Genomic DNA, 20,249 nt, shown 5'->3' on the forward strand with positions numbered 1-20,249 from the left:
TTGGCAGGAAAATGTTTCGAGTAATCATCCTGGTCAAGAAGTCAGGACAAATGGACAGATGTTTCTTTTGAGGATCATTAGCTTGTGAAACTCCTATCATCCTGGATTGAGGATAGGCGATGCAACATGGTACATCTAGCTACCTTGGAGTGCAATGCTTAGAAGCTTGGCAACTGTCCATCATGGCAAGGGCTATGAATGTGGTAATCCAAATACACCCAGAAGGCATCAGTTTGCTTCATTTCATTCTGTCTTTCTTGGTTGACAGAAGTGTTAGTTGCTTCTGGCACGAACAGACCATTCAGGACTCCCAATTATTGACAATATGAAAGATGGGGATGATATTATTTCTTACCTGACACATGCCATCTTCTTTGTAAAAGGAAAATTACAGCTCAGCATACACTGGAAATTTTTTTTGTTCTACTGGTTGTTTTTTTAAAATAAACTTTATTAGACTTTTATAACTTAAAAATAACAAACAAAAAAGTACAAATACCTTAACTTCAACAGTTTGTGGCATTCATCTTATACTACTATTTTGTGGATTATTTACAAATATATACAATTTATGCGAATGTAAATATTAGCTTATATGTTGCTTATTAATTTTGTCATCATCCATTTTTCTACCTTTGCTCAATCCAGTCATACCATTTTTATCCCCAAGTGTTATAATACTCGGTCTCCTCTTTCTCTTGTAACATCAGAGTTTATTCATCTCAGCACAAATCGTTATTTTTTGAATGATCAATTCATCTGGTGGTATACATGTACGTTTCCAGCACTGGGCGTAAGTAATTCTGGCTGCAGTTAGAATATGTATATATATTTTATATTTCTTCCGTATTTCTTGTTCTACTGGTTTTAAAGGAGGCTTCAGCCAGTCGGTATTGAGGTTTAAAAACCAGTGTCCCTTGGATGCCTGCTATTTCTACATGTATTTCCATTGGTAAAATCTTTCTCAAAGGCCTCTGAAATGCAACCGAGGCTGGTCACTCCTCCTTAAGAATCTTAAATGGACAAGGAGGAGCTGGTTAGAAGTGAAATAAACAAATACAGGTTTTCTTGTTAGTTATTGTATCTCCACACCAGTTTGTGTCTTCTGTCTTCACCTGAGGGTAACCCCTCTGCTGCCAAGTCTAAAGGGAGGTCAACAGAATTGGAGGAAAGGAACTTCTTAGAATCGTACCATTTTATTTTTTTTAACTTTACCCTAATTTAAAAAAGGGCAGGGCTATAATCAGATGGTCAGAGTTGTATTGACATTTTTGGATCCCCTCTTTCTAACGTTTTGTAGTTGACCTTCCTCAATACCACACTTTTATACCCTGTTGAGAATGAGAGACACCACCAGAGTTCTACTTTTGGCTTCCTTCCTTTGCTTTCACCAGTCTATCGTTGGGGGGGGGCTTCCCCCCACCCCTCTTTTTTCCCCCCTTTTCCCTTTTGTTTTGAAGGAACCTTCGCATTTCCTGGACAGGCCAACAGCATTTCCTTTGTGCTTTTGAACAATTTTTGTTTAAACAGCTCTGCTATTATTCTGATGAACTAAACAGGAGGATGTAGCCTGCTTATCTGGGGCTTTATGCAATTGGATAAACAGAAACCCGCAACTAGAGAGCCCTGAAACTGTTTTAAAAACTGTTTTAAGAGCTGTTCCTACAAGAGCTTGCTCATCTGCTAAAACCTCTGCATAGGATGATACTTCAAGAGGGGCTTGTTCCTTTAAAGTTTGCAAAGGACTTTGCTAGTTAAAAGAGGATGTGATTTCAGGAAGCTGAAAAACCCTAGAAATATCTACAAGAAGCTGTGTTCCAACATCAGCATTTAAAAAAAAAAAAAGCCACATCACCACGACCTGCATGTATGGTAGAACACATTTGAGACATCTGGCCTATGGATCAAATGCCCACCTTCTTTCCTTCTTGGGGAGACTCCACAGTTGCAAAAGGCCATAGAAAATGGAGAAGAATTCAGATATCACACAAACGCAAACACTTAATAGTGCATTTATTGACTATGTTCTGTACGGGCATATAATAGCAAGCTATAAACCTTTTCTTCTTTTTTTATCTTTTATTTTCAGTTGTGTAGGACATATTTACACTGGAGGAAAGGACAGCCAAACTGGAGATACAAACACCCTGCCTCTCCTTCAAAGAATATCTGAGGTATAAATACAAGCATATCTTAAATAATTATCTCCATGCTTTATGCTGGAACAATAAAGTGTGAACACGTTTACATCAGAATGGTATGTACAACATACATTTCCTTTTTTTTTTTTTTTACATATTTAAAGAAATAAAAAGTATACAAAGAATACACAATTCACCTGTTGATGAGAACTGTAAATGGCACAATACCTAAAACCTTCACCTGGCAACGCATTTTACAAGGATGTCAGTGGAATGAATGCCAGAGTTTTTAGCTAGGAATAAGATGGCTGCCTGTTGCCCTCCAGATGTAAATGGCAACGGAGGAGCATCAGATCAAAGAACTTTACTGGAAAGCAGTTGCAGGTGGCCCTCAACTTACAACTGGTTGCTTAGCGATTATTTGAAGTTACCATGGACACCCCCTGAAAGACCCGGTTCTGAAGTTCCAATGGCTGCCCCCGTCACGTGACCGCATTTTGGGGAGTCAGGCTGTTTGCAGCGTCCTGCAGTCATGTGACTGTAATTTATCACTTCTTCTGGAAACAGGAATTTACTTCCAGTTTCCGGGGTGGGTGGGTGGGTGGTGGAATGCACCCCAGAGAACAATGGATTTGCTTAATGACGGCAGGATTTTCTATATGACTCCCAGGTCCTGTCACTTGCAATTTATATAGTTGCCAGGTTGTCAAGGACTACCTGTAACGGGAAGATACCAGTCTATTTTTAATTCTGGTGATGGTGTCCCTTGTAAATATAATTTCTTGGTTTGAACAGAGCCGCGTTTTTTGTCCCAAGAAGAGGATGATCATGAAGGACACAGTCTTCTGAAACAGATACAAGGAAGAATTCTCACCTACCACATAGACCCTTTCTTGACATAACACTGCTTATAGATTGAACACAGAGGGAAAATAAAAGAGCCAAAGCAACTCAAGGTGGCATTAGTACAGGTGCAGAATTAGGGAGAACATCTTCCTAATATTCTGAAAAGTCATCTCAAACACGCTATGAAAAATAATAATAATAATACTGACAGCGGTATCTAAGAGCTTCTTCTACATATGCCACAGTCCCAAGGCCGGGAAAGAAGACCAAGTGGAAATTGCACGGGTCTTTTCTGAATGAACAAAGCTGCCAATTTCACATAATCTTTGGGCACAACATACATCTTGGCAGTAATTTACAGCAATCAGGGTCCGGTTTTAGTTATTCCAATGGATCTATACAATGACTTTATTCCAAATATACAGATAAATCACCTTTCATTTTATTTCATAGCATTTACACCTGAATCGTGCATCTGTCAATCAAAGTGTAATTTTTTTTTTTATAGTGGGGCACTATAAGAGATTTGGAAAGGGGTGGATTCACAGCAAGACCTGCTTTTGGGTCAGGTTTTAGCCTTGAATTACATAACAGCAATGTTATTTAACAGCATGGGTTACAATGATTTTCTATTCTTCCTATCAGCCAATGCATGGGAATAAAGTACATATATTCTGAAACCAGGACAGTATTTATCTTCCCTGTGCTTTGTTGTTTTTACAGTAAAATCTATCACTGAAACAGTGTCATTCTCTAAAGGCTTTTAAAAAAGATTCCTCACTAATAATGCTCATCAAGATATGCAGAAACTGTTGACAAGTATTACATGCAAAATAATAATTTGACTCTCCTTCACCCCCCCAAAACACTGGACAGTTAATATGTAGTTTTTAGACAGGTAAAATGGCAACATCCTACATGTATCTTCCTATTTTCATTTATTATTGCAATCACGGCTCTGCTCTAGCTTATACTTCTGGGATGTCTACTACAAAGTTCACAATAGAACTCTTGATAATTTTAATATGCTTCTTTTAACCTGCAGTTCTTTGCATTATGTCACATAGTTTTGTGGCACAAATATTCATTTTTACCCAACGTACATTGCTTCTAACTTTGGGGGATATTTTCCTCCAAACCTTGTCGATAAATGAGGTTATACGGTTATAATGGAATGGGTTATATGAATATGTTTAACTCCTAGGAGTATCTGCTATGCGGAAACACTTTAGAACTTTATAATGTTCCAGTTATGATATTTTTCAGTGTTGCCCTGTTCAGCTATGGAAAGCAGTTTTGGCCCTGTACTCAAACTACAAGCTTTTATTCCTATGTTAATTAAACAAAGATGTTGGTTTAGGCTTCTATTTGTATCTTAACATGTGAACGGATACTAAAAGGTGGTAGGAAAAGTGATTTGGGGACCATGATATGGAAGTAAACCCAAAGAGACTTTTGATTTCTGCTGCAACCAAATGCACTAAGAAAACACAGTTTTCTTTAAAGATTGGGTGCTGTACAAAGTGTCCTTCCACACCCCAGATTATCTCTTCTCCTTGGAATCCTATATATCAGGATCGATGTAGTGTCCTTTCCAAGACATTCAAACTTTCTGGAGCTGCCACTTCATTCACATTTTCTTGAGGTGCTCCTTACAGATCGTTAAGAAAGTATTCCAAATAATATGAAGTCTGAGCATGGCCAACACGTGGCCTTCCAACTTAGGAGCAGATACAAAATTATTGCCATATGAAAGACACACCCTGAAATATATATCTGGCTTTTTACCCATCTTTGCCCTGGCTGATGTAGCCCCCACACTTGTCAATCTTTAGATACGGACATGAGTAATAAGAACTCAGAGGAATGAAGAGCTGAAGCTTGTAATGGGTCTCTCAGTCAGATTCTTAGGCTGATCCTCTTCCCACCTGCTAAATTCTTCCCAATGCCTTCCAAGTGTACCAGACACTCTGATTCTACCGTTTTGGCTTTTCATACTCTAGTCATTCACACTTCTGCCTTCGTGCAAACCTTCCTACACTTACTGTCGTGAAAATCCACCGAGGAACACACCAAATCCAGTGGCTGCAGCAGTCCCTCAACAAACGACATACAGATACATACAGAAAGCTAACCTAACAGAGGAATGAATAATTTTCACTATATTTCAGAAATATATTTAAGTCTTGGAGCTTTGCTTCTCAGAAGCAAGTCACAGCTCCTAAGCAAACATTAATATCTTACCTTTAAAAAAAAGAAGTTGCACCATCCAAAAGTTTTCCAGTTAAGACCTACACTATAGGCCTAACACAGACAAAAAAAGCAGCTTTAAAAAAAATGCAAGGGATTGTCACCTAATTTTGATGGACAATCTCAGACCCATTCCAGAAAGTTCCTCTTTAGGACCTAATGGATATCAGATCCGTCCTAGGGTGGATAATCAACCTTCCCCGAAAGTCTCCAGATAGGCTGAGTTGTTCCACTTGATCCATCACCTGGATGTTGCTTCCTTAGCCTCAAGATTTTGATTAAGGAAAGAGTCTCTAATCCTCACAACCTCAGCTGCACACAAGTGCCCAAATGCTTTTGTGTACCAGTCAGGCTTGTGTCCCCTGTTTCAAAGAAAGAAAAGGCGGGATTTAGATATATTTTTTTCTCCAAATGTTCCCCCCACTCCTCTATTAGTAAGCAAGTATGGAATAGAAGCAACCAAAGAGGTAGTAAGTCCGTAAGGCTGACTCATGGAAAGATGGCCTTTTAGAAGTTTACGTATTTCCCCAAAGATCTCCATTTAGGATCACAAAAGAGACCTTGAAAAGCAAAATTTGCAAAAAACTGACTAAACCATCTTTTGTAAGCTGATTTGAAAGCATGCTGTGGGCACTCAAGTAAAAAGGCTGCCGTGGTAAGCAGGTAAGCAAATTAATTGCACATAACAGAAGGCAACAAGCAAGGTTGCTCTTTTTCATCTGCTCTTGTTCCAAAGAAGTCGGTTGCCCTTGCTAAAGGAACATCTACAAAGCTATATCTGGGCTGACTCTGGCCCCCAAAACAGAAGCATGGTTTCTGTTGTTTAAGGCATTTAGTTTTATTCAAAGGCTCTTAAAATAGCAAATTGCAAAATCAGCTAACAAGGGAAATTTTTTTCTGGAACCATCAGTATCAATAAGCCAATAATGCCGATTGGTAATCCAAAGTAACCAAATTAGTTTTCATTGGCTTTTCTACCATGGAGTGGGCAAAACAAGGGCCTTTCAGAAGGTGGAATCTTTAATTTACACAATCCCTTGCCAAATGACTGGCGCAGGGCTGTCAAACTCCTGGCCCGCGGCCCGGATGTGTCATGTGCTGGATACACCCACACCAGGTTTAGCGAAGGGGGAAAAAAGTACCAATACATCACGTGATGCCACCGTGACAACGTTAGTTTGACACCCCTGATGTAGAAGATTATGGTTATCCAAGATATCTGGAGATCGCCATTGCTTATGCTGTCTTACAATATACAATAATTAGCTCTGGGCACTGTCACTTTTCGTTGCCCAAACATGTTATCCTAGAGCCGTGATGGCGAACCTGTGGCACACAGAGCCATTTATGCCGGCATGCAAGCTGCAGGCAAACTTACTTCACTGGGCATGTGCGCGCCTCCCAGCTGATTTTCGGCTGGTTTGAGGCCTTTTTCGGCCTCCCAAAGGCTTGAGGAAGGGCTTCTGCAGGCTTTGCAGGCCGAAAACTAGCCCCGTTTCATCACTTCCTGTTTTTCCGAAAATACCGGAAGTGACAAAACGGCGCCAGTTTTCGGCCTGCAAAGCCTGCAGAAGCCTTCCTCAAGCCTTTGGGAGGCCGAAAAAGGCCTCAAACCGGCTGAAAATCAGCTGGGAAGCGCAGTGCAGGTAAGGGGGGCGGTGGGGGGATTGCGCGCGCATGTGTAGGGGGGCGTGCATTGCCTTCTGGGTGCTGGCACGCGAGTGTGTGTATGCAAGCGCACGTGCAATTTTTGGCATAGGAACCCAAAAAGATTAGCCATCACTGTCCTGGAGATAGAATTTCCCTGCCCAACAACCTAAGGAAAACAGAGGACATAATTTACCTTAAATCAATTCGACACATATAGGTGAGTTTGGATTTTCCTATCCCACAAGGTTCAATAAGATACCTGGACAGCAGCACATTCACTCTAATACCAAGGACGGGCGCACGGTCATGTTCCACTGAGAAACTTAAGAGGGCGCATGCTCCCTTAGAGAGATTGGTTCTCCAAGTCCTGTTAGAAAATCAAGTACAACTTCTGTAAGAACGGTTGAGGGGGGGAAAGGAAGATGAGCAAGTTTTTTCCAAGTGTGTTTTTATCCCCAGCTGCTAAATTTTAAGAAAGTGTTTTATGGATACAGTTACCTGAGGATGACGTAGTCTCTTGCTGGGTGTGGAGCCATATTGTTTTGTACAAATTGATAGACTTCAGTCTGGCTATCCAAAGTCTCAATGACTTTAGCATCTAAAAGATCCTCATCCCAGAGATGCTGTTCTTTAATGATACGGTTTAATACTTCTTCAGGCGTCGCAAGGATTTCAACCACGGATTTCCATAGCCGTAGAGGTGGACCTTCGCAAACCTGCAAGTACATCGTCGCCTAAAGAGTTAATCCTTTTCATTGCCACAGTCCTTTTATTGAATAATCATTATTGACTAAATGGAACCATACGGATTCAAGATAAAAAAAAAATTAAGTCACTTCTGAGCGTACTATATCACAATGAAAATTTTGGGTCTGCCACTTTGGCAGAGAACACAGTGCACAAAACCATACCCCCAGCAGCCTTATTTAGCGATGTTCAGAAAGAGCAATTACCATATTTATGGATTAGAATATTTTACTTGGCCATATGTGATTAGATACACGAAGAATTTTGTCTCCGGTGCAGAAGCTCTCAGTGTACATGCAAATCAACAGAATGATGGTAACAACGATGATAAACAACAACAAGAGAGGGTAGCAAACAAGATAATCAGAAGGATAATGTTAATACTACAGCCATACTACATGGGTAAGTATACACAGACATTAGACAGTACTTTGAGAATTAGATATTCATCAGAGTGATGGTCCAAGTGAAAAACTACCCTTGTGTCTAGTTGTTTGGGCCTGCAATGCTTTGTAGCACCACCCCAAGGAGAGAAGATGAAACAGTTTATTCCCAGGTTGTGAGGGGTCTGTAGATACTTTCTCAGCCTTCCTTCTGACCCATGCAGTATACAGGTCCTCAATGGAAAACAGGTTGGTAGCAATTGTTTTTGCTGCAATCTTGTTTTGAGTCTGTGCCTTTCCTATATGGGTTGCTGTACCAAACTGGACTGCTATAGAAGTACAGATGGCAGGCTCAACAATTCCTCTGTAAAACTGTATCAACAGCTTCTGGGGGGCAGTCTGAACTTCCTGAGCAGGCCCAGGAAGAACATTCATTGTGGTGTCTTTTTAATGAGGTTTCTAATGTTAACTGTAAAAAGGGACACAGTGGCTCAGGGGCTAAGACGCTGAGCTTGTCGATCAGAAAGGTCGGCAGTTCAGCAGTTCGAATCCCTAGCGCCGTGTAGTGGAGTGAGCTCCCGTTACTTGTCCCAGCTCCTGCCAACCTAGCAGTTCGAAAGCATGTAAAAATGCAAGTAGAAAAATAGGGACCACTTTTGGTGGGAACAGCATTCCGTGTGCCTTCGGCATTTAGTCATGCCAGCCACGTGACCACGGAGACGTCTCCGGACAGCGCTGGCTCTTCGGCTTTGTAACGGAGATGAGCACCACCCCCCTAGAGCTGGAAACGATTAGCATGTATACCTTTACCTAATGTTAACTGTTCCTTTCAAATTCTGGGAGATTATAGAGCCCCAAAATTCGATGGACTGTACTGCTGATACTGTGCTGTCAAATGTGGTAAGAGGTGATAAAACACACAGGTTCCTCCAAAAACCCACCTCCACCTCTACAGTTTTAAGCATATTCAGCTCCAGATTGTTACCACCACAGGGCCAGTTGTTCAATCTCCCATCTGTATGCAGACTCATCACCGTCTCAAACGAGGCTAACGTCTGTTGTATTGTCTGTAAACGTCAGAACGTCAACAGGGGTTTCCTTGAAGTGGTCATTGGCAGAGGGAAAAGAGCAATGGAGAGAGCACACAGCCTTGAGGGACACTTGTACTCATTGCTTGGGTACTAGATATAATTTTCCCTAGTCTCATCTGTTGCTTCCTATCTGTCAAAAACCTGATAATCCACCTACAAATATGAGCAGATACAGTAAGCTAGATCAATTTAGCGAATTTCTGGAATGATGGTATTGAACGATTGAGTGTATGGGTTACAGAAAGACAATGCATGAGACTGAAGGAAGACTGACTATTTAAATTAATTTTTGTCTGTTAAAAACTATGCAGAAACACTAGAAATATGCTGATATACTGTACCTTTTTATAGGCAAGTTCTGCTGGTTCCGGGGTGGGACAACTGACCCAGCCCTTAAATTTATCCTTTATTTCCTTGAAAAAATCATCCATACAATCCTGGATATAAGAATGATAACTGGCAAACTCCGAGTTATTAGTTTGTCCCAAGTCCTCAAAGCTGAGAGGTCGAAGGTCTTGTTCTGTGTAAGAATTCCGACATCGGCTCATTTCTTCCGGGATCTAAGATTTAGGAAATGAATAAAACAGGGAGTCGATAACTGGAGGTTCACGATGATGAGCCAACATTTGTGTTGTTTTCTTTGTTCTGAAAGTGGCTGTCAATAATATTGTAGCACTTCAGCGACAGCAGGACCCAATCTAATCTCCCCAGAAAGATTATGTAGTTCTACCACCACTGAAGTGCATGCACAGAAAACCCAAACCCCAATTTACACACACAGACATACAGAGACGGAGACACAGACGGACACACGGAGTTAGACATCATAAAGTCCTTTTATGTGGGAAGAGTGCAGATTTTGACAGTTGGCCATTGTAAGCCCTTATGTTGCTTTCCAGCAAGGATAGCTGCCAGAAAGAACATTAGGTGCCAAGAACAAAGACACAACCTCTACAGAATACTAGTTCAAGACGTTAAAAAGAGCAAATAGGCAAATATTCACCTGGAAAAGCTTCTTACACTCAGCAATCATATGTCCCAAGCCTTGAGTTGCAGCCAAATTCTCATTTAGGTCTTTCTGATCTGGTTTTCCCAGACTCTGTTTTCTCTGCATTACCCTATCAATGAATGAACAAGACTAATCAATATAAGGAGATCAGAATACACTAATCGGCTGGTCTGTAAATGAATAATTAAAGCAAAAGGTAGGGACTGCATCTAAAACCTATTTTTAAATTTGATTTTCTGCATCTAAGTGTATTTATTTTCAGCTTCTCTCGTGGACCTTGACTTGTCATGGATGGTATAATTGATGGAAATGACCCTGATCAAGGTTCTTACAATCCACATCTATGGGTACTGACATAGAAATAAGCCCCTCTGATCTCCTTTGCAATCTTATGCTGAAATTAAAAACCACCTACAAGGGGAAACACCACTCAGGACAATGAAACTTCCTTCAAGTCTCTATTCATCGGACTGTATTGTTAATTATTTTTATATAAGGTTAAGGTAATTCGCCAGCCAAAACCAACCTCTTTGATCAGGCTTTGATTTTTGAAATATCAATGTAGACTGGATACCCATTTGACTGGGAATAAGTCTCCTGTCTTGACCATCCAGCCCTATGGTTCTAAAACCTTCACATACAGATGCTGAGTAAATTTCTTTGGCAAAAGAACTGAGAGATGACATATGGGCACAATAACATGCTGTTGTGGCCCACCAGTGGCCAGTGGAACTGGAGTCAGACTCGGACGGTGAGGAGGTTGGGGAGGAACATGGGCCAGTCCTGGAGTCTGGGCAAGGCTCTGACGAGGGCTCTGTGTCGGAGGCAGAGATGGGGCCAGGGCCATCAGACAGTTATCAGCTGCCTTCAGAGTTGGAGATCAGTTGGGCAGCAGGACAGCTGGAGCCTGTTCCCAGTGTGCGCATGAGCAGAGCTGCCAGGAGAAGGGAACAGCTAAGGAACAAGGATCGACTCGGGAGTATAGGCTCAGGTGGACGGTGAATGGACCCTCTCATAGGGAATCAAGAGGAGCGAAAGGAGACAGGAAAGGAGTGTTTGCAGGAGACAATTAGTTCAATTCATTAGGGTGAAGATCTGTTCCTGACTTCTTGCCAAGTATTGTCTGCTGCAGAGTGGCATTTGGAAGTTATCGGCCTGGCAACTCTCCAAGCCTGATAAAGGCCTGTAGTTGTGAAATCTCATGAAAGACTGTTTGCTGGGACTTTGCTGGAGAAGAATTCACTTTAACTGAAATAAAAGGGGTCTTATTGGGATGAAGAGTTGGCTTCATGATCTTGGGAAGCCTCGGTCAGAACACATGCAACTTCTGAAAATTGGTGGTTTACAAATCATAGCTCTACATAAATAAAACCGATATCTTGTATTTTTTTTACAGGATAGCAACTTAAATACAAAACAGTTTGGGAGAAACATTTTTTCCCTAAAACAAAAGAGTGACAAAATTGAAAGGAAAAGCTTCTTCAACAGGGGAGCAACCATTGGAACTCAGGTAGAACAAATATGGAGACTTACCTTGGAGAAGATTTTTCTCTTTTGAGGGTGTTCAAGTGGAAAAGAGAAGGTGCCAAACACACCGCCAGATTTGTTGGCGTCATCTGGTTTTCTTTCACAGCAGCTGTGACGTCACTCAGGAAATACAGAAGAATCTGCAGGACTTCTCGGTTCTCATCTGGTAGAAGCATAATGGCTGCCTTGATGGCCTGGAGGCGCTGGTCTTTTGGCACATCTGCACAAAATTAGAAGTCTTCTCATCAACTCATTGATTTTCCACCCATGCAGCATGAATGCAACCCAAAGCAAACTCTTTAATTTGGCTATTTTTGACTTTAGTCTCAAGCAATTTCCTTTAGCGTGCTGCTTACCATTCATGGTAAATGAAAGAATGTTCTTTTTTTTTTTTTTGGGGGGGTCAACAGCATAACTGCCCTCAGGTATTTCCTGCTTAGTGAGAGACTCAAGGTAAAACAAAGCCCTAAATATGCCAGAGTTAAATTTAGAACTTAATTTTGAGAGCAGCAGAATGGCCAAAAAAAAGGGGTTTTTACAAATTAGATTGTTCAGTTTAGGAACCAGGCGTAGCAACAGATACTTTATCATTAAACTCCATCGACAAGAACTGGAAGAAAGATTTGTATACACCAGTCAAGCATGTTCCTCAACTGGAAAGCCATTGAAAACAAATAGCCCTTAAACTATTCCTGATCTGACCCAACAAAATACCCAGGCTGTACTTCAACAAGCAGACAGAGCAAAGAAAAGAATCTGTAGTTGTAGTGATATGACCATCACCACAAAGCTTTGGTTATAGAGCACAGCAAATACTCCAATGCCACATTTTGCCTTGGTTTACTGCGTAAAATTTGATAAAGGGGAACAAAGTTGAAAGAAAAGCAGATATATTTAGTACACTTTGATGCACTAAAGGGAAAGTATTCCCAAAATGCAAGAGTTACAAACTACCATAGTAAGGTCTTCTTGGAGGTGGGAAATTCTTACAGAGGGGAATATAAACCCATGGAAAGGTATATTCTGGAAACGATAAAGCCTCCATCAATCCATGGATTAAAGTTCCTTACTAAAAACAACAACCCTGGCTGACCTTATATGGACTCATTCATTTATCACTTATGGACTTGTGATTTATCAGTTGTATAGCTGCCCATCTCACATAGTGACTCTGGGCAATGCATATAATAAAAGGAAATGCATAAAAGTAAAACACATAAAAACCAATCGAACTATGACATATTAAAAATAATTCTTTTGTCTGGGCCAGAGGAAAAGTGAGTATTGTTGGGGCCCGCAGCAGAGTCGGACAGTAGTGAGGAGGTTGGGGAGGAACATGGGCCAGTCCTGGAGGCTGAGGAAGGCTCGGATGTGGGCTCTGCGTCAGAGGCAGAGATGGGGCCAGGGCAGGCTGGCAGTCATCAGCTGCCTTCGGGCTCGGGCAGCAGTGAGGCGGGGGAGCTAACCGGTTCCCTGCTTGCGCATGCACGGAGCTGCCAAAAGGAAGGCACAATTAAGAACTCAGGGCCAACGTGGGAGTAAGGCCACAGGTGGATGGTTAACGGCCCCCTCCCATCAGGATTAAAAGAGGAGCAAAAGGGGACGGGGACTTTTGCAGGAAACAACTTGCTCGTTTGGGTCATTTGTTTGTTCCAGCTTCATGGAGATTTGTCTGTATAACCCAGCCCTTCCCTGCCAGCACTGAGTGTGGACCTATTTACCGGGCTGCGTTCCAGGATTGATAAAGGTCTGAGCTCATTTAGTATACCTTTGCAAGACTGTTTCCCAAGCCTTTGGCTGACTGTGAATGAAACAAATTCACATTAATGTAATAAAAGAGGTTTTTGCTGGGACTCAGAATTGACTTAGTGCTTTTTGGGGAGGCCTAGGACAGAACAAGTATTTGGGAAACTATGAACCGGAGTGACTTACACTGGTAGATCTGTAAGAATGTCTCTGAAAGCTTGTTGGTCATGAGAGGTTCTGACAGGTTGCGGAAATACTGTTTGAGCATGTCAGCCACATCATAAGCAGACTGGCCTTCATAATTCACTTTGCCTATTGCATTCTCATTCATTTGACGTAAGGCCTGGATTCTTGACTTGACTCCAGATTTTCGGAAAAGGCCAACCTGCGCGACAAAAGGAAAGTGTTTGTGTCACACAATCAGGAAGCCGTTACCAATAACACTTTTACCTGTGGCACTGGGATTCAATTCAAGAGCTGATTTTGGTGAGTGAATAACAGGTTGTGCAGCCCTTTCTATATTTTGTCACATTAATTTTGATGTGAAAAATTATGTCTCACTGCATTAAAAAGCACTATACACAGGCTAGTCTGGAATTATACCATAAGCTATTTTTTTGCTAGCATACCTGTATAGGAGAGGTTAAGTGTTTAGGGGACTTATTTAGCGTAGGGCATATCATACATGGAATAGCAATATAAATTTCACCTAGATTAGCAGAACCCAATAAAATGAGTTTTATGTACAGGTAGTCTTTGACTTACGACCACAATTGAGCCCAACATGTCTGTTGTTAAGTGAATTTTGCTTCATTTTACAACTGTTCCGGTCTCAGTTGTTAAGTGAATCACTATCGTTGATAAGTTAGAAACCCAGTTGTTAAGTAAATTGTCAGAAAGTCGCAAAAGGGGACCATGTGACATTGGGACACAGTAACAGTCGTAAGTATGAACCAGTTGTTCAGCATCTGAATTTTGATCACGTGACCATGGGGAAGCTGCAAAGGTTGTAAATGTGAGAAATGGTGATGTCACTTTTTTCAGTGCCGTTGTAACGTTGAACGGTCAGTAAATAAACCGTTGTAAGTCAAGGACTACCTGTATATAACCTCGGTTGTAAGCTGAGGGCATATACCAATCCAGTATTGTGTTTTTTTAAAATAGAAACAGTGCTTTGCTTCAATGGTTAGATGGCATAGACATTGATATTTGGACATAGATCTTTTGGACATATTTAGAATAGAATAGAGCTGGAAGACACCTTGGAGGTCTTCTAGTCCAGCCCCCTGCTCAAGCAGGAGAACATATATTATTTCAGATAAGTGCCTGTCTAGTTTCTTTTTAAAAACCTCCAGTGATGGAGTGCCCACGATTTCTGAAGGCAAGTTATTCCACTGGTTCTGTGATGACCCAGCGTGGGATACAAAATAAGCACAGTCACAAAAACAGGTGAAGGCCCTTTTATTCCTTCACTTTGCTTCAAAGCTCCAAATATCCTTGACTGGAGACAAAAAACTCCCTCAGAAGCATTACAAGAAATAGAGGAAATGCCTACAAATTATAAAGAGTAAAAACAACACAAACCACACTGAAGCAATTAAGGGAATCAGGCAAGATAAGGGCTTGAAGATGTCCACAGATATCTGAACACACACTGGGAAGGACGTCAAACTCAGATATTTCCACGCTTTGTTTCCAGCACTGGCCCGTACGCATGTCCGTCCTTTTAACCAGTTCTCACAGCTGCAGCCCATGAAGAGGATCAAGGCCCTTTCCTCCCCCACAGACCATGCCATTCACGTCTCTCCCTTATCCTCTCCTTCCTGTGTGCCCTAGAATGGAAAGGGGATGGGCCTGGGTCCTCCTCTGACTGCCCGGCCAGCCTCTGCCCTTCCCCAGACTCCTCCACAACTTCCGGAGCCACACTTCCACTCCCTGTTGGCTGTTCCTCCTCTCCCTCAGAGTCCGACTCCAACAGGGGCATGACAGGTTTATTGTCCTCACTGTTAGGAAGTTTCTCCTCAATTCTCTCTTTGATTAATTCCCAACCATCATATCTTTCCCTCTGGTGCTTTGTAGAATACGTTGACCTCCCCCTTTTCTTCGTGGCAGTCCTTCAAATACTGGAATACTGCTATCACGTCACCCCTAATTCTTCTTTTCTTTAAACTAGCCAGACCCAAAACCTGCAGCTGTTTTTTGTATGGTTTAGCCTCCAGGTCTTTGATCCTCTTAGTTGCCCTTCTCTGAAGTTTTTCCAAAGTCTCAACATCTTTTTTGTAGTATGGTTTTATTGTATAGTATTTTTTTCAGGGTGGGGGGCGGGGGAGGGGGGCACGATTACAATCTAATCATAAATATATTCACTTGACTATCTATTCTAATAGAGGAACTTAATACCCTCAAAACGATGCTATATAGAGCACTGCACACCAGAACAACTAGACACAAGGAGTTTTTCCCCAAACGCCATCACTCTGCTAAACAAATAATTCCCTCAACACTGTCCAACTATTTACAAAGTCTGCACTATTATTGCTATTAATCTCCTCATCACTCCTTATCACCCATCCCCTCCCACTTGTGACTGTATGACTGTAACTTTGTCGCTTGTATCCTTACGATTTATATTGACTGTTTCCTAGTATATGATTGCTTATTGTATCCTATGACTATTATTAAGTGTTGTACCTGATGATCCCTGACAAATGTCTCTTTTCCTTTATGTACACTGAGAGCATTTGCACCAAGACAAATTCCTGTGTGTCCAATCACACTTGGCCAATAAAGAATTCATTCATTCATTCAACAATGCAACTTCAGCACTAACAGACAACAGGAAAAATGAACATCGCTCACAGTGGAAGATCCCAATCCTAGACCAATGCGAAGATGCTCACCTGATCCAAACAGTTGTTACGAAGGTATCTCATAGCTTGTTGAATGCTCTGCGGAAGAGGTTGCCCCGTACGTTGGACATTAACGATTAGGGGAACGCCAAACACATTTCGATCTTTATAATCTGGGACTTTTATCCTTTTCATAAATTTTGGCACAGCCCTGTGGAAGATCAGAAATAATCCCGTAAACAATGTTGTGTCTTTAATAGCCCTCTGTGTTGCTTCTCTCAAATAGGGCCCGTATCAGTGATGGTATTCTATCGGTCCAGCTCGGTTCTGCCGAGCTGGTAATGCCAATGAGCAGTGGAGACCAAACGGGTTCTCTCCACCGCTCTGCTGTTGGGCTCACCCGCCTGGGCTCCTGTACTCACCTTTATTTCCCACTTTTGAAGCGCAGCTACTCTGCGCGGCACAGCAAAGTGCTGCGCGGCAGCTGCTGAAGCGACTGGGAGAGTGCAGGCTTGCAGGAGGTGACTTGGAACCCCTCTGCGCCTGCACAAAGTGCGCATTTGGCGCACACGCAAATTGTGTGCAATGCATGCAAAGCGCGCCCACACCAAACCACACCCACCGAACCGGTGGTGAAAATCTTTGAATCCCACCACGGGCCCGTATGATTCTGTTTCCAACTCTTTGGCAGGGAGCTTAAAAAAAATACGCCAGAAAACATTTCTCGTGACTGAAAATAGCAGCACAGAAAACCCGATTAAGGCACTGAAATTTGCAATAATTCTGCGATGTTAAGAAAAAGACATGGGTGAAAAAAAACAACCCTTAAAAAATAAGTAATATTAGGGAGAAGAGCCATGAACAGTTTTTAAATGTTTTTTTTCAAGCATGGTTGAAATAATTCCTTTTTCTTTGCAGGTAGTCCTTGACTTACAACAGTTCATTTAGTGACCACTGAATGTTTACAATGGCACCAAAAAAATGACTTATGCCCGTTTTTCCCCCACTTATGACCGTTGCAGCATCTCCATGGTCACGTGATCAAAAGGAAGATGCCTGGGAGTTGACTCACATTTATGACCTTTACAGGGCCCCCGGTGATCCCCTTTTGCGACCTTCTGACAACCGACATCAATGGGAAAGTCAATTATGAACAACCATGTTACTCATTTAAAAACCTGCAGTTGATTCACTTAACAACGGTGGCAAGAAAGATTGTAAAAATGGGGCAAAATTCACTTGACCCATGTCTCACTTGGCGACTAAAATTTGGGGATTAATTGTGGTCGTAAGTCAAGGACTATCTGTATTTTAATCAGTGCTGTTGTTATTGTTATCTTATATTGTGTGGATAATCTACATTTAGAACAGGGGTCCCCAAACGTGGCAACTTTAAAACTTGTGAACTTCAACTCCCCGAATTTTCCAGCCAGCTATGCTGGAGAATTCTGGGAGTTGAAGTCCACAAGTCTTAAAGTTGCCACGTTTGGAGACCTCTGATTTAGATTAACAGGTAAGACTGAGGAAAACTTAATAATTCAAACCAGTATCTAAGAAGAGAGGCAGTCCCAGACATGATGGTTTTGTTTAAAATTAGGATACAGTAATTGGGTCTCATAAATGCAGTATTTTCAAATACAGTGGGAGTCCTTTAGGTATTACTTCGAAGACTTCTATCATCATCATCATGCAATCTATAGTTAGATTCACAGTCTAAGACTGTATTGTGGTTCGCTGGCAGACGGTGCAGATGGCAGCGGTATCGAACATTGAGGAACCAGTCAGGGAGTCTGGAGAGGACTTGGATGAGGGTCCTGCATCCAATGCAGAGGTGGGGCCAGGACCATCTGGGAGTGGGGTGCTGACTCTGGAGCCTCTGGAGTCTGGCAGCAGTGAAGTAGAGGATCCAGGGGAGCCTGTTCCCAGTATGCGTGTCCGCAGAGCTGCTAGAAGGCAAGAGCAGCTGAAGCAGAAGGGACGACTCGAGAGTAAGGCTGGGAGGTGATTGCCCCTCCCATAAGGGATAAAAGTCAGACCTCAATGACAAAACCTTTGCAGGAAGCAAAGTAGTTCGATAGATTCTGATTCTTCCTTGCAGCTCTTGTTGGTTTTTTCTGGTATTTCTGTTGGTTTCTGTTATAATTGGATACTTCTGTTTTTGGCAACATTCCACAGCACTGAAAGGTGTGTGCTTATCTTGGGGAACTGTTTATAATTAATTCTGGCTGGGAACAAAAGTAATTCCCAGCATTGCAATAAAATAGGTTTTGCTTTTAAAACAAGTTTGTGTTTAATTACATTTGACGAAGGGCCAGAACAGGCGGAGGTAGAAATTATTATGACAGGTAGTCCTTGATTTACAACAGTTCATTTAGTGACTGTTTGAAAGTTACTAAATTGAAGTTTGAAGTCGCTGAAAAAAATGGACTTATGAACGTTTTTCACGCTTTATGACCATTGCAACATCCCCGTGGTCATGTGATTTTAACATTGACAACTGGTTCATATTTATGACAGTCACATGATCGCCTTTGGTGGCTTTCTGACAAGCTAAGTCAGTAGGGAAGACAGATTAGCAACTGGGTTACTAAGTTAACAACTGCAGTAATTAACTTAACAGGGGCAGGAAAAGCAATTAAATCGGGCAAAACTCAATTAACAAATTTCTCACTTGGCAACATAAATTCTGGGCTCAACTGTGGTCATAAGTTCGAGGACTACCTGTATTTGCAACAAGGATTTTTTTGGATCTGCATTTCCAGAATATTCCAGTTCTTAGCCACAAAGGGCAAAAGTAACTTTGCAAACAACTGGGAGTCAGCACTTTCTTCATTTGCTTTTTTTTTTCTTAAAAATCAGCAGCCGAGCCTTGAAAAGCAAGCAGATATACTCTTCCTTTGCATCATCACCGTTTGAATGAAAGCTGTCGTGTTTTCCACGAATTGAGCGTCTTTTCTTTGAAACCCATCCATTCAGTTAGGAAATCATTTCCCTCCAATATGCCAATATCAGTGCAGACTTCTTCTTCTTCTTCTTCTTTTTTAAAAAAGCAAAAAGCGAAATCCAATTTGAATTTTGGGGCCACACCTGAACAAATTTGCTGCTCACATTTAAAAAAAGAAAGTCTTAAGAGCTTACCAGAGAATAAATCAATGAATATAGAAGTAGTAATTGCTTAGTTAATCTGCCGGGTCAATAGGTAGAGGAGAAAATGAGGGTGGCCGTGACAACACAAATAAGAATCAAATACAGATCTAGCAGTCAATGACCCTTTATAATCTTGCTTGTTCAGGACTCTTGAGGGAAGATGGACACGTGAACAATGAACTTTTTGTGTACTAAATGGTTTGCTTTAGAAAGCTCTCAAACATGTTCTGCCACCCACCAGCTTGTGTCGCAGAAGGAAATTGATGTAATACATGGGTGTTTGCCAGAAATAAGCTTCATTTCGACAAATGGTCTTTTCAGACACAGCCCCCCGCCCCGACTGCCCCCCTCCAAAAAAAACCTCTTCCTTTCCAACCACCTCTTCGTACTCACTTGGGTAAAAAGGCCTTTCCATTCTCTTTCAACCCTCTAATATATCAGAATGCTGCTATTTTACTTAAAATCATTGAAGAATTTTTAGTGGAGAGCAACCAAAAAGCTTTTCGGCAACACGGCAGACCTGGGAATGTCAAACGCCAAAGAAACTCGAACTCAATGGCGTGATTATTTTTAGCTCTATGAATGACTCTCGTTCACAGGCGAGCAACCCCACCTCATTTATATTTTCCACAGTTCTGAAAGAGTGTTATTGATATAAAAGCCTGTGCGTCGCTTTCATTTTGTTAAAATACACAGGGATGGAATGCAATGGAAAATGAAAACGGACACATATATGATGACGCCCACTGAGAATCTAAAGCATGCAAACTGCTCTGCGCTTATTTCGGTCCTTCAGGACAAACAACTTCTTCTGAATTTAGCACAGGTTCCCATAATCGCAGCGTTTGAATAGGAAGAGCTTT

The 20,249-nt window shown here is 41.7% G+C and overlaps 1 protein-coding gene across 4 annotated transcripts in view; it reads right to left on the reverse strand.

Annotated features, from left to right (window-relative positions):
- Positions 1-1,996: 1,996 nt before the first annotated feature.
- DLC1 (DLC1 Rho GTPase activating protein) overlaps positions 1,997-20,249 on the reverse strand; it is a 353,871-nt gene continuing 335,618 nt past the window's right edge. For all 4 annotated transcript variants that reach the window (XM_087963600.1, XM_087963599.1, XM_026676573.2 and 1 more), the window contains 8 exons: positions 16,291-16,450; positions 13,577-13,775; positions 11,651-11,864; positions 10,112-10,226; positions 9,450-9,668; positions 7,386-7,603; positions 7,081-7,254; positions 1,997-5,599 (listed from right to left, as the gene is read on the reverse strand). In XM_087963600.1, the coding sequence (XP_087819726.1) occupies positions 5,479-5,599; positions 7,081-7,254; positions 7,386-7,603; positions 9,450-9,668; positions 10,112-10,226; positions 11,651-11,864; positions 13,577-13,775; positions 16,291-16,450 (1,420 nt within the window). In that variant the 3' untranslated portion in view covers positions 1,997-5,478. The remainder of the gene's footprint in view (positions 5,600-7,080; positions 7,255-7,385; positions 7,604-9,449; positions 9,669-10,111; positions 10,227-11,650; positions 11,865-13,576; positions 13,776-16,290; positions 16,451-20,249) is intronic.

The sequence above is a fragment of the Notechis scutatus genome, chromosome 4, assembly GCF_049901735.1.
Source record: "Notechis scutatus isolate UNSWTSFEM ecotype Mainland chromosome 4, rNotScu1.2, whole genome shotgun sequence".
Classification (NCBI taxonomy): domain Eukaryota; kingdom Metazoa; phylum Chordata; class Lepidosauria; order Squamata; family Elapidae; genus Notechis; species Notechis scutatus.